This window comes from Takifugu flavidus, chromosome 11, assembly GCF_003711565.1.
Source record: "Takifugu flavidus isolate HTHZ2018 chromosome 11, ASM371156v2, whole genome shotgun sequence".
In the NCBI taxonomy this organism is placed as follows: Eukaryota; Metazoa; Chordata; class Actinopteri; order Tetraodontiformes; family Tetraodontidae; genus Takifugu; species Takifugu flavidus.
Genome location: NC_079530.1, coordinates 10,719,419 through 10,734,133, shown reverse-complemented (window position 1 = coordinate 10,734,133; position 14,715 = coordinate 10,719,419). Strand labels below are relative to the sequence as shown.

General features: G+C 46.5%; 1 protein-coding gene across 2 annotated transcripts in view; it reads left to right on the top strand.

The window, feature by feature from the left end:
• The first annotated feature begins 342 nt into the window (after positions 1 to 342).
• The window catches only part of zmp:0000000755 (phosphofurin acidic cluster sorting protein 2), a 38,885-nt gene continuing 24,512 nt past the window's right edge, over positions 343 to 14,715 (top strand). For both annotated transcript variants that reach the window (XM_057046551.1, XM_057046550.1), the window contains exon 1: positions 343 to 708. In XM_057046551.1, the coding sequence (XP_056902531.1) occupies positions 503 to 708 (206 nt within the window). In that variant the 5' untranslated portion in view covers positions 343 to 502. The remainder of the gene's footprint in view (positions 709 to 14,715) is intronic.

Genomic DNA, 14,715 nt, shown 5'->3' with positions numbered 1-14,715 from the left:
CAGGATTAGGATCAAGACACTAAAAAACACAACAGAGGAGATTTCATGCAGAACATTTAGCATCACATTTATGCAGGCAGAGCGATGCAAAGATTAAATACTGTAATATGGTTCTGTACAATTTCCATTTTAAATGCTTATGTACAGTTTCGACAGGGAAACGTTCCGAATTGGTCGGTCTATTTTAATGCACGTCCCACCCTTGAAGTGGAGACACGCTGCCCCTATCAGCGTTGACATGCACCGCCCCGCCAATCAGCATCTCCAGCCAGCAAAGAGCTGAGAATCTGGGGGAGCCGGAGCAGGAGCAGGAGCCGGAGCCGGAGCAGGAGCGGAGCAGGAGCAGGAGCAGGAGCAGGAGCCGGAGCAGGAGCAGGAGCCGGAGCCGGAGCAGGAGCAGGAGCAGGAGCCGAAGCCGGAGTAGGAGCCGGAGGCACACGGTTCCGCGGACCCCGCGTTCGTCCGACACTTGGCACGAACCAGTCCCCAGGCAGCGGAGGTGATGATGGCGGCGGCCGTGGAGAGAGGTGGCGCACGGGCCGCTTTCCTGAACCCGAACAGCGGCGCTGGCGGTGGACTCGCACCGACCACCCTGCCTACCGGAGCGTTAGCCGGTGCTGTGGTCCTGGGCTCGGGCAGCATGCCCGTACCCATGAACCTCTTTGCGACCTGGGAGATAGATCGGTCATCCCCAAGCTGCGTTCCGAGGTAAGGTTGGTGAGGGTTAGGGTTAGCATGAAGCAACCACCGGGCAGGAGGGTTACAGATGACCGCATTGCTGGCGGACAAACAACACCCAGGTTTACTTAAACATTCGGTTAGACGGGTTAGCTGCCACACATCTAACACCACTGTTGGCTTACTAGCAGGCTAACTAGCTCAGTGGCTAATGCTAAAACTACTAGCAATAGCGTTGGTGGTTAAATTCCGCTTAGATTTCATGCTACAAACACTACTTAGACATGATTATTATTGCTGTTATAATAACAATAACGATAATAATTAAAAAACTTTAAATAAGTCTGTGTTTCTAGTGTTAAATGTATGTAGTATATTTTATTTTGTTGTATTGTTTTGGGTGCATAATTGCTTTTATTTCATTATGATCATTGATATTGGCTAGCAGGAAACAGAAGTCTAAGCAACCAACTAGTTTATCGGTATTTTGTGGCTAAACTGTCATAGCCTAACCCTAACCCTTTCCTTTGTTCGTGTAACCGAGTGCTAAACTGATTTACGGATTTATAGAATGCGTGCTAGCAAAAGGAAAGCTAACTGCATGCAGATGCTTGGTTAGGGTTAGTCCTCCGGGTTAGGGTTAGTCCTCCGTGTTAGGGTTAGCCCTCCGGGTTAGGGTTAGCCCTCCAGGTTAGGGTTAGTCCTCCGTGTTAGGGTTAGTCCTCCATGTTAGGGTTAGTCCTTCGTGTTAGGGTTAGTCCTCCGGGTTAGGGTTAGTCCTCCGGGTTAGGGTTAGGTTAGTCCTCCGGGTTAGGGTTAGGGTTGGTCCTTTGTGTTAGGGTTAGTCCTCCGGGTTAGGGTTAGGGTTGATCCTCTGTGTTAGGGTTAGTCCTCCGGGTTAGGGTTAGTCCTCCAGGTTAGGGTTGGTCCGCCGTGTTAGGGTTAGTCCTCCAGGTTAGGGTTAGTCCTCCGGGTTAGGGTTAGGGTTGGTCCTTTGTGTTAGGGTTGGTCCTTTGTGTTAGGGTTGGTCCTCCGGGTTAGGGTTAGTCCTCCAGGTTACGGTTAGGGTTGGTCCTCTGTGTTAGGGTTAGTCCTCCAGGTTAGGGTTAGTCCTCTGGGTTAGGATTAGTCCTCCGTGTTAGGGTTAGGGTTGGTCCTCTGTGTTAGGGATAGTCCTCCAGGTTAGGGTTAGGGTTGGTCCTCTGTGTTAGGGTTAGTCCTCCAGGTTAGGGTTAGTCCTCCGGGTTAGGGTTAGGGTTAGTCCTCCGGGTTAGGGTTGGCCCTCTGTGTTAGGGTTAGTCCTCTGTGTTAGGGTTAGTCCTCCGTGTTAGGGTTAGTCCTCCAGGTTAGGGTTAGTCGTCCAGGTTAGGGTTAGTGTTAGTCCTCTGTGTTAGGGTTAGTCCTCCAGGTTAGGGTTAGTTTTAGTCTTCTGTGTTAGGGTTAGTCCTCCAGGTTAGGGGTAGGGTTGGTCCTCTGTGTTAGGGTTAGTCCTCCGTGTTAGGGTTAGGGTTAGTCCTCCATATTAGGGTTAGTCCTCCATGTTAGGGTTAGTCCTCCAGGTTAGGGTTAGTTTTAGTCCTCTATGTTAGGGTTAGTCCTCCAGGTTAGGGTTAGGGTTAGTCCTCTATGTTAGGGTTAGTCCTCCATGTTAGGGTTAGGGTTAGTCCTCTATGTTAGGGTTAGTCCTCCAGGTTAGGGTTAGTCCTCCAGGTTAGGGTTAGTCCTCTATGTTTGGGTTAGTCCTCCAGGTTAGGGTTAGTCCTCCAGGTTAGGGTTAGGCTTAGTCCTCTATGTTTGGGTTAGTCCTCCAGGTTAGGGTTAGTCCTCTATGTTAGGGTTAGTCCTCCAGGTTAGGGTTAGGGTTAGTCCTCTATGTTAGAGTTAGTCCTCCAGGTTAGGGTTAGTCCTCTATGTTAGGGTTAGTCCTCCAGGTTAGGGTTAGTCCTCTATGTTAGGGTTAGTCCTCTATGTTAGGGTTAGTCCACTATGTTAGGGTTAGTCCTCCAAGTTAGGGTTAGTCCTCTATGTTAGGGTTAGTCCTCCAGTTTTAGAGTTAGGGTTAGTCCTCTGTGTTAGGGTTAGTCCTCTATGTTAGGGTTAGTCCTCCAGGTTAGGGTTAGGGTTAGTCCTCTATGTTAGGGTTAGTCCTCCAGGTTAGGGTTAGGGTTAGTCCTCCGTGTTATCAGACCATCGCATCATTTTTATCATGAGGTCACAACAAATCGGCTGTTCAGTGTTTTCTTAACGCTCCCACTTTTTTTACCAACCCAAACCCTTTGGCCCATTTTAAGAGGCAATGTTGTCACTCGGCGCTTCTCTGCAAACTCCTTGTTTTGAACGTTTACTCTGACTAACCCTAACTGCAGATCCCAGGTAGCGACATTCAGCAGAACTGGTGCTCACTGTCTAGGCCCATAATCAGCTTTGACCTGGGTTAGGGTTAGGGTTAGCACTGCTGCTTAGGGTTAGGGTTAGGGTTAGCACTGCTGCCTAGGGTTAGGGTTAGCACTGCTGCCCAGGGTTAGTGTTAGGGTTAGCACTGCTGCCTAGGGTTAGGGTTAGCACTGCTGCCTAGGGTTAGGGTTAGGGTTAGCACTGCTGCCCAGGGTAGGGTTAGAGTTAGCACTGCTGCCCAGGGTTAGGGTAGGGTTAGCACTGCTGCCCAGGGTTAGGGTCAGGGTTAGCACTGCTGCCCAGGGTTAGGGTTAGGGTTAGCACTGCTGCCCAGGGTTAGGGTTAGCACTGCTGCCACCCAGGGTTAGGGTTAGCACTGCTGCCCAGGGTAGGGTTAGGGTTAACATGCTGCCCAGGGTTAGGGTTAGGGTTAGCACTGCTGCCTGGGTTAGGGTTAGCACTGCTGCCTAGGGTTAGGGTTAGGGTTAGCACTGCTGCCCAGGGTTAGGGTTAGAGTTAGCACTGCTGCCCAGGGTTAGGGTTAGGGTTAGCACTGCTGCCCAGTCTGTCACCATTTTCCACCAAGCAGCATTGTGCAGTTCAGCTAAGCAAGGAGCAAATGTAACTGTTTCCAATCCCCAATCTAGGGCAGAGGGCCAACAGGACTGGTCCGCATCTCTGTGCGGGCTGTATTTAAGGTTCAGGTTGTCTTTTTATGCTAATCAGTTCATGTGATATCATCCAAGAACCAAAAATAAGAAGGTGAAGCTTAGAAAGCATATACTAATATGTTTTGTTCATACTTTCCTTCATTCGTGATTTCCTATGCTTTGGTGGCTGAAATGATTTTTTTACATATAAAAGTACAAGGTTAATTTTTTTTTTTTTGAGTTATGCCATTTTTGAGTGAATTCCAAATAATCTGTGTTTATTTCTGGAAAATCAGGTGTTTTCTGGGAGAATTGTGTGGAATTAGCAGGAACGACACAAGCGTTGGTGGTGCTGCTCTGCTCACTATAACGAACGTGGCAGCACAGGTCTTGTGTCTTCACCAGTTTCAATCAGGCGTTTGCATCTTTGGGCCAGACGTGGTGACCTTTGCCCTAATTAGGAAAACAGCTTTGTCCGTCTTCATCATTTACAGAATATTATGGTATGTTTTGCACATTTTAAAGGGAGTAACAACTACATTTGCATTCTAAATAGCTCAAATATTCATCTTAAAGTAACAAAAGCATATCTTTGTTTTGCTGATGTTTGAGGACGAGTAGGGTGTGGATGTTTCACCCCAAAATGACCTTGGTGAGGCTGAATCTCCGTCACAATGACGGTACTTTGTAGACCTGCCATTTGATTCATCCGACCCAGTTCTGTGTGGCGTCCTGACATGGGCCTCACGTGTAAACGAGCCCCAAACCAGAGCCATATTATTGTTCTAGGGTTCGGGTTAGGGAATGAAGCATCAGTATTTCCATATCCTCTATACTGTCATCTCTTTAACCCTGAAGTTGGTGTGCATCATCCCTGTAGCCTTAATCTCTGATTTAACATTTAATTCCCTCTATGTTCATTTTTAAAGGAAAGATGAAACATTCGGGTCAGAAGGCACGTAAAGGCGCCTACCGTGGCAGATGTAAGAGCTTACCTTATCCTTTCACTTCCCAAATAAGCCGTCCATCTCTAAGCTGGAATATTGTTTCTCCCACCGGGGAAAGTCCGCAAATCTGATTTCATAACGGCAAAAGATGATCTGTTAATCTGATGTTGCACGCGCACGTTGTCTGCTTAATCTTCTGCTTCCTTCTGCTTGCATAAACAAGGCTCAGAGGCCGTCGACAGGCCCTTCAGAGTGATGACACAACATCCCATCTGGGTCTTTGTCATCTTAACAATCCTTGTTTTGTTCAGCTACACCCGCAGCTATCGTAGCAATATTATTGTCATGTTGGGGACCTTGTGTGTGCCTTTATTTCCATTTTAACATAGAGAATTGTTGCCAGACAGGCAAATGACTCCCTCTATCACCAACATGGCGGTAGCTAACACTTATTTTGATATCTCTGAACCCTCGTGCAGCTACGATGGTGGCAGGCAGCAGAGTACCTGAGCCCTCAGTGCTCTGCAGTGTCATAATATTCTCAACCCCAAGGCTCAGCCAATCAGTGTGACTTAACCATCAGTGTGCCTCTGAAGAGCTAACCCTAACCCTCTGAAGAGCTAACCCTAACCCTCTGAAGAGCTAACCCTAACCCTGACCCTAATCCTCTGAAGAGCTAACCCTAACCCTCTGAAGAGCTAACCCTAACCCTAACCCTCTGAAGAGCTAACCCTAACCCTAACCCTCTGTAGAGCTAACGCTAACCCCAACCCTAACCCTCTGAAGAGCTAACCCTAACCCCAACCCTCTAACCCTAACCCTCTGAAGAGCTAACCCTAACCCCAACCCTCTAACCCTAATCCTAACCCTCTGAAGAGCTAACCCTAACCCTCTGAAGAGCTAACCCTAACCCTCTGAAGAGCTAACCCTAACCCTCTGAAGAGCTAATGCGAACCCCAACCCTAACCCTAACCCTCTGAAGAGCTAACCCTAACCCTGACCCTAACCCTCTGAAGAGCTAACCCTGACCCCAACCCTCTGAAGAGCTAACCCTAACCCTCTGAAGAGCTAACCCTGACCCTAACCCTCTGAAGAGCTAACCCTAATGCTAACCCTAACCCTCTGTAGAGCTAACGCTAACCCCAACCCTAACCCTCTGAAGAGCTAACCCTAACCCCAACCCTCTAACCCTAACCCTCTGAAGAGCTAACCCTAACCCTCTGAAGAGCTAACCCTAACCCCAACCCTCTAACCCTAACCCTCTGAAGAGCTAACCCTAACCCTCTGAAGAGCTAACCCTAACCCCAACCCTCTAACCCTAACCCTCTGAAGAGCTAACCCTAACCCTCTGAAGAGCTAACCCTAACCCTTCATGTTTCGGCTGCCAGCTAACTGGTGTTCTTCTGTGTGAAACCTCTGCATATGCTTCAGTGAACTGTTGTGGCATTTTTATGGATATTATTCATCAATTGTACAACAATTCTTAAGTTTCTGAATAATTCAACCCCAAGACAAAATGATTTTGCTATAGGATCATGGATGTTGTGGTGGTTATCACGGAGGCGCATTCACTTCAGTAAATGATGGAATGAACTCTAGCCTGGCACCATTAATTTTCTACGTCTGTATTCCATGGCACCATTGTGGAGGGGGCTAGCCATTGCCTTTGGGAAAGAGGTGGGACAATTCTGGACAAGTTCCCAGCTAATCGGAGAGCTAACCCTAACCTATCTAACTAACTTGTTTTTTTTAAATAAAATAAAAGAAGCTCTTTTGTAAGGGAAGGTGTTCAAAATGATTTAACCCCATGGTCCACTCTCTGCTCACACATGTTTCGGCAGAAGACCAATCAGCAATATGGCTTCCCTCCCCCTCAGGCTCTCTCCGACTACCCAAAATGTGTCAAAATTCTCTGTTTCCTTCCCGGTCTTCCTGGAGAAGAAGGAATTTCCTTGGAAAGCGTTTGACATTCCTGGCATCTGCAGCCAAAGCCGGGCTGCTTTGTTCTATCTATCAGATTCTGTTGTTAGCGTCTCACCCTGTCCAGGGTCCGCTGAAGCGTCACACAACTTTACCGGGAACAGTTGCACATCGACTTGTATTTCTCACCGAAGGAAGAAAGTTGCCCCCCCTTTTCAGGCCCCTATTGACAGACTTTGGTGTGGGTGGATACATTCTGCTAGCCAACAGCTTCTTGAGTGTAAGAAGAAGACAAGGAAATGGTGCGCTGACACAGGCAAAATAAACATGTTGGGGACAAAGTCTCTGGAATCACATTTCTCTCCGATTCTCCTTCTTGACTTATTTCCCACCTCTCCCATTCAGGCATTTCCTGAACATCACGCGCCAGCAGCAAAGTTCCCCTTATTTCTCAAAAACAAGAAGCTTGGATTAACAAAATTTCAATGCATGAATGATGATGATGAAAAAAACAAATGAAAAAGCTAATAATAAAAGTAACTTTAATATATATGCGTGATTTAAAACAACACTCAAGCTGCAGGTCAATGTATTGGGTGATACATATTGTTAAGGGTCACCATCTTTATTTATTGGGTTTGGGTTAGGGTCTAACCCCAACCCTAACCCTCTGAAGAGCTAACCCTCTAACCCTAACCCTCTGAAGAGCTAACCCTAACCCTAACTCTAACCCTAACCCAGGGGTGGGCTAATCCAGTTTCTCGAGGGCCGTATCCAAGCCAGACTTTCTGTCCTACAGGTAAACACTTTCACCAAGGTAAATGAAACCCCAGGTAAAAGTGGTTTCTTCCTGGTAGGATGCAAATCCCTGCTTGAATTCAACCCTGGATTTGACCTCCTCTGATTGGCAAATCCAATCCATGAAGGCTGGAATCCAGCCAGGTTTTGGATTTGCCCACCCCTGCCCTAACCCTCTAACCCTAACCCTAACTCTCTAACCCTAACCCTCTAACCCTAACCCCCTAACCCTCTAACCCTAACCCTAACCCTCTAACCCTAACCCTCTAACCCTAACTCTAACCATAACCCTGACCCTCTTACCCTAACTCTAACCATAACCCTGACCCTAACCCTGACCCTCTTACCCTAACTCTAACCATAACCCTGACCCTCTAATCCTAACCCTGACCCTCTTACCGTAACTCTAACCATAACCCTAACCCTGACCCTCTAACCCTAGCTCTAACCATAACCCTAACCCTGACCCTCTAATCCTAACCCTGACCCTCTTACACTAACTCTAACCATAACCCTAACCCTAACCCTGACCCTCTAACCCTAACTCTAACCATAACCATAACCCTAACCCTGACCCTCTTACCCTAACTCTAACCCTAACCATAACCCTGACCCTCTTACCCTAACTCTAACCATAACCCTGACCCTCTTACCCTGACCCTGACCCTCTTACCCTAACTCTAACCATAACCCTGACCCTCTCACCCTAACCCTGACCCTCTAACCCTAACCCTAACTCTAACCATAACCCTAACCCTGACCCTCTCACCCTAACCCTGACCCTCTCACCCTAACCCTGACCCTCTTACCCTAACTCTAACCATAACCCTGACCCTCTTACCCTAACCCTGACCCTCTTACCCTGACCCTCTTACCCTAACTCTAACCATAACCCTCTGTCCATATTCCAAACTTGTATATTGTTGGCCTGTGCTGTTAAACATCACATTATAACTAAAAGTAGATACCTTATAAAAATTATATATGATTTATATATAACCCTAACCCTATATATATTATATAACAAATTACATTTGTTATAAAGCTGAACATTTTCAAAATGTTGTTCAGTAATGTTAGAATTGAACTTCCCCTGTGGAACTGATGGTATATTATTATAACACATATATTATTCTATATTAAATATGTTCCAACACTTTAGGTTGATCAGGATTAGGATCATCCCTCTTTCCAGACCGTTAGGGTCACTGGGCTGGACAAAGATTTATTTAAGAAAGGTTTTGCTCTTTTGACCCACTAGACTACGGGCAAAGAAGGCTCTCGACCTTCCACCTTAATAGGATTTAAAACCTAATCATACCTTGTTGGAGGTTTTAGCTGGGTCTATTTTAAGTGATGGGCCACCATAAGAAATAAACTGACAAAGTTCTTGTTCTTCTAAACAATACCGACATCATTCCTGCGTTGTAAGTGCTGTAAATCCATTTTTCGAGCTGACCTTGTATTTTGTATGGATTAGTTTCACTCTGTTTTGCCTGAAACATGTCGATTCTGCTCTGATCGAGTCTTGCGTGACCACTGACAATATGGGCCTGCTGGTCTCTTTGTCTTTTGGGGCAGAGCAAAATAAAGGTGTGTATCATGGGGGAAATAGCGAGAGCCGTGTCTCTGGAAGTGTTTTTGGGCTGCTAAGGTACTGCAAAGATGTGGCTTCGTGCATTCAGTGGTAATAAAAACAGGATGAATTTTAACACAAACTCTGGTTAAACCCTGTATCTGGTCATTTTGTGAAATTTGGAGACTGAGGAAGATAGTTTTGCATTTCAAGCACTGTCGATTTGCTTTAGGATAATTTATTATTTATATATGATTCTGTCCCTCCACCCAGACAGGAGCACATTGGTCCAAATATCAAGTCACACTCCTAACCCAACCCTCAGAACTAAAAATCTGGCACTCAACACTAATGCGCCAGTTCTGTGTGAAATTACAAAAAAGTTAGGATAATTGGACCAAGCATCAGGTTCTGCTAACAACATTACTGAGGTTGACACATGAGGTTCTGCAATGCTCTTCTGTTTCATTCCTGAAGATATCTGGCTGATCCTTTGACTAGTCTGCTTCTCATTCACACTAGTCCCCTCCATGTGTTTCATACCTGAGCGACGACATCGGCCAAGATGGCAGCGATTTGCTGGCTCAACGAGGCTTGAAGCCATAACTGTGAAATGCACCAGAGGTTTGAAGGACTCTGTGGTTCTTTCTTAATTAACAATCATTTCTCCCATCCTGGTAGTCACAATAATGCTAAGTTCTTCCTGATTGCGCCCCCTATTTCAAGTCAACAGGATATTCTGAAGACCTTATCCTTTTCTCTGCAGCCTGATCACAGCACCTGTCACCAGGCTTACCTGAAAATCAATTAGCAGCTTTTGGTATTTTGGTTTTTGGATTAACACAATTTTTAGGTTTATGAGAATTGATTTACATGCTTGGCCATTAGCTTGTCTTCTTCCTCCTGAATTTATTTCACTAAAACAACCCAAGCAGCATATCACCATCTGTAGCACAACCTGAAGCTTGTGATGCTAACCTACGTACAGACTTGGCTTCTGTGGGACGTCCCACTGTTTCACCTTGTTAAAACCTGATCAGCCACTGTCCTCAGATTAGGCTTTTTATGGATAGGACTCATAATTAATTGGTTGCCTTCAAATTCCATCCATATTTACTGTTTCTGCTCCTTCTCAGGCTGCCATTCTTTATAGTCTCCACATCATTTTACTTTTTGCCTTCAAACTCTCCTCTTGAAAGTATCTTTCTTTAGAAGGGGCTTTTTCTCTGAGAGACTTTTAGACTTCCGTGCAATGCATCTACGTGCATGCTTTATTGAAAGAGTGCAACTGCTTTCACAGAGATTAAAAGCACTAAAAGCTTAACTGGAAGTTGTATCTTGGAAGCCCCCAGCACATAGCAAACATAGGCAGTCTTTTTTTACCCATCTCTCTGGAACATCATTCATTCTGAACTCTAAACTCCTCCCTCCCTGCGCGCTTCGTGTCCCTGACAATCGTTGTGCAGTGATCCTCGGCCATGGAACTGGCAAAGCATCAAGCAGAGTGCTGACCTGGAGAAAAGAAGTACAAAAGTGTGCTTCTGGTTAGGCAGCATTTTTGTCTATTCACCGGGGACGGGGCCCCTCGCTCAGTAAACACATCTTTGTTCATCTTCTCTGATTGAAGCTGATATGTCCATTGTGATGCATATTCACATTTTTTGCATGAGGAACGGGTAATAAAAGAGAAAGGATAAACACGATGCTTTAGCGGTCAGTACAGAGTTTTACTGCTGTGAAATGCACTGGATCTGGTTTTTAATGGATTTAAGCATCATGATGTTTGAATTGGAGATGCTGGTTTCACTAGACTGATCCAGAAATAGTTCTGATTGTGCACATCCAGCACTCACTGTTGACTAATGGCTTTGACAGATTTTGAGGTGGAGGGGATTTGAGTTCTATTTTTTGTCTCGTGCCTTTGGGTCTTTTTTTCTCTAGTTTTTAAAAAGAAGAAATGGTTGTTGATTTTTCAGAAACTGAACCAACAGGGCGATAACTGGACTGGAGCTTATTTGCTTCCAAATTATTTCCTTGTTAGTGTTTCTTAAATGTGTTGTCGAGTGTGGGGATTTCAGATTTAGGGCTCAGTTTAAGGTCTGTGAAAGATCCATCATATTAGGGTTCGTTAGACATAACTCAAAGCAGTGAGTGGCCAAAGTTGTCTCTGCAACATCTGGAGAAATCTATGCATGGCCCTGAGAAAGGTCAAAGACCATTCTGACAGGAAGGTCAGATAGGGTGTTACAAAAAGGGTTAAGTGCTGCCCAAATGTGTGTGTTCGTCTTTGCTCTCTAACCCTAACCCTCTAACCCTCTCACCCTAACCCCCTAACCCTCTAACCCTCTCACCCTAACCCCCTAACCCTAACCCTCTAACCCTCTCACCCGAACCCCCCTAAACCCTAACCCTCTAACCTAACCCTCTAACCCTCTAACCCTAACCCCCTAACCCCTCACCCTAACCCTCACCCTAACCCTCTCACCCTCTCACCCTAACCCTCTCACCCTAACCCTCTCACCCTAACCCTCTCACCCTAACCCTCTAATCCTAACTTCAGCCTCGGACATTCAGTACGGCCATTAATTTTATACGCAATCAGAAAGGCTTGTTCAAAATATCCCAGTTCTGGTGAGAAATTTGTGTTAAATGCATACTCGTGGAGAAATTAGATCTTTATTCAGTTTTATGCTTAAATGATAATGTGCTAAACTTCAGTGCCATAAAATAGAGTTTGTACTATTATCACTGGAGAGAAATTAAATGAAGCAGCCAAGATAAGATAATGCACTCTGGCACAATTCCATGCCTCTTATCTGAAACCAAATATTTGACCACAGCTGTGACTGTGCAGCCAATAATGATTTGATTTGCTCAGGACTGATACACATAAAATGATTCAAACACAGATGTAAACAGTAGCTGACATCTCCTCCTCTGCCTGACACAATCTAAAATGGGGAATAAACACGTTTAAATCCACAACATAAAGGTAAAGATTTTTGGACTTCTGTAGAATAAAATTCCCGGTCCTTTCAAAGAGCAGGAATTAGTTTCAGTTTGTTTTTGTAGTATTTGTAATGAAGTATATGGAGATAGAGCGTTGATAAAAAGTCATTGTTTACAGCACTTCGTGCCTGATTCAGAGTCATCCATCCATCCATCCATCCATCATCCATCCATCATCCAGAGTCATCCATCCATCCATCCATCCATCATCCATCCATCCATCATCCAGAGTCATCCATCCATCATCCAGAGTCATCCAACCATCATCCAGAGTCATCTATCTATCCATCATCCATCCATCCATCCATCCATCATCCATCCATTATCCATCATCCATCCATCCATCATCCATCCATCATCCAGAGTCATCCATCCATCCATCATCCATCCATCCATCATCCATCCAGTCATTCATCCATCCATCCATCATCATCCATCCATCATCCATCCATCCAGAGTCATCCATCCATCATCCATCCAGAGTCATCCATCATCCATCCATCCATCCAGAGTCATCCATCCACCCATCCATCCATCCAGAGTCATCCATCCATCCATCCATGGGGGTCAGGTCGTGGGGGCAGCAGCCTGAGCAGAGGGGCCCAGACTTCCCTCTCCCCAGCTACCTCTTCCAGCTCGTCCGGGGGAGTCCCCAGGCGTTCCCAGACCAGTTTAGAGACATAGTCTGTCCAACGTGTCCTGGGTCTTCCCGGGGGTCTCCTACCAGAGGGACACACCCTGAACACCTCACCAGGGAGGGGCCCAGGGGGCATCCTGACTAGATGCCCAAGCCACCTCATCTGGCTCCTCTCAACGCGGAGGAGCAGCGGCTCTACTCCGAGCTCCTCCAGGATGGCAGAGCTTCTCCCCCTCTCTAGGGGAGAGCCCAGCCACCCTACGGAGGAAGCTCATTTCAGCCGCTTGTACCCGTGATCTTGTTCTTTCGGTCATTACCCAAAGGTCATGACCATAGGTGAGGGTAGGAACGAAGATCGACCGGTAAATCTTTTCCCCCCTATGGACCGGTGCAGAGTCCGTATTACTGCGGACGCCGCACCGGTCCGCCTGTCGACCTCCCGCTCCATTCTTCCCTCACTCGTGAACAAGACCCCGAGGTACTTGAACTCCTCCACTTGGGGCAGGATCTCCTCCTTGACCCGGAGAAGGCACTCCACCTTTTTCCGGTTGAGAACCATGGCCTCGGATTTGGAGGTGCTGATTTTCATCCCAGCCGCTTCACATGCGGCGCCAAACCGATCCAGCGATCGTTGGAGGTCACGGGCCGATGACGCCAACAGGACCACATCATCTGCAAAGAGCAGAGACCCGATCCTGAGGTCACCAAACCGGACCCCCTCAACACCACGACTGCACCTAGAAATTCTGTCCATAAAAATTATGAACAGAATCGGTGACATAGGGCAGCCCTGGCGGAGACCAACCCTCACCGGAAACGAGTTCGACTTACTGCAGCAATGCGGACCAAACTCTGGCACCGATCGTACAGGGAGCGGACGCCCCGTATCAGGGGGCCCGGCACCCCACACTCTCGGAGAACCCTCCACAGGACCCCCCGAGGGACACGGTCGAATGCCTTCTCCAAGTCCACAAAACACATGTGGACTGGTTGGGCAAACTCCCATGCACCCTCGAGGACCCTGCTGAGGGTGTAGAGCTGGTCCACTGTTCCACGTCCAGGACCAAAACCACATTGCTCCTCCTGAGTCTGTGGTTTGACTATCCAGCGGACTCCTCTCCAGTACCCCTGAATAGACCTTACCAGGGAGGCTGAGGAGTGTGATCCCCCTATAGTTGGAACACACCCTCCGGTCCCCCTTCTTAAAACGGGAACCACCACCTCGGTCTGCTGATCCAGCAGCACCGCCCCCGATGTCCACGCAATGTTGCTTATTAAAATATGTTCCCATTTAAATGATAGAGTTGGTTAGACGTTATCACTGATTGTTGAATAGAAAAAAGAATTCATTTATTACATTTGAGATAAAACACAGGAAAATGACTGTAAACCAATGCAGTGTTTTACCTTCAAAGATGAAAATGTTCAGTTTTTACAGCAACAGTGAGAGCTTGGTAATACTTAGTACTTCAAATAATAATTAATAACCTGCCTGTTACTGCCATACAACTGAAAGAGGGATTTCCCATTTCTGCTCTTATTATCTGGGAAACAGACAGAAAGTTGGATTGTTACTTGTTAATGCCACCAGACAGAGATATTTCAATATAGACCCACCAAAGTTGATGATATTTATGTTTTAGGGAATGTTGGCACAGGGAGATATATTTGACTTTAGTTTGTTAATTTGGGAATTATAAGAGAGAGAATGAATCCATTTGTACTTGAGGGTGTGCAAGCAAGACTTTAGCACATTTAATAACCTGAGCATCATTTTAGTGTCGTCACAAACACGGTGAGACTGGTCGTCTTGTGTCCCTGTGAGCCATTTCAGCACACTGATTAGCTAATGTGGGACGTGCTCTTTTGCCTTGTTCACTGATTGGGTGGCACTGCTGAGGAGCACGGTGACAGACTGGCACCAGCCCACAACAGATGGTTGTGTGTTTCACTCCCAACAGCCCAGTGGCAGGGAGGAGTGGAAATAGCTCGACTGGTTCCCTCAGTGACCTGTTTAGTAGCTCCAGAGACAAAGAGAGATGTGGTTAGTTGTTAAACTGTGTTTTTCAGCCCTGTTTCCTCCCTCCTGACAGAAAGCTGTGGCCA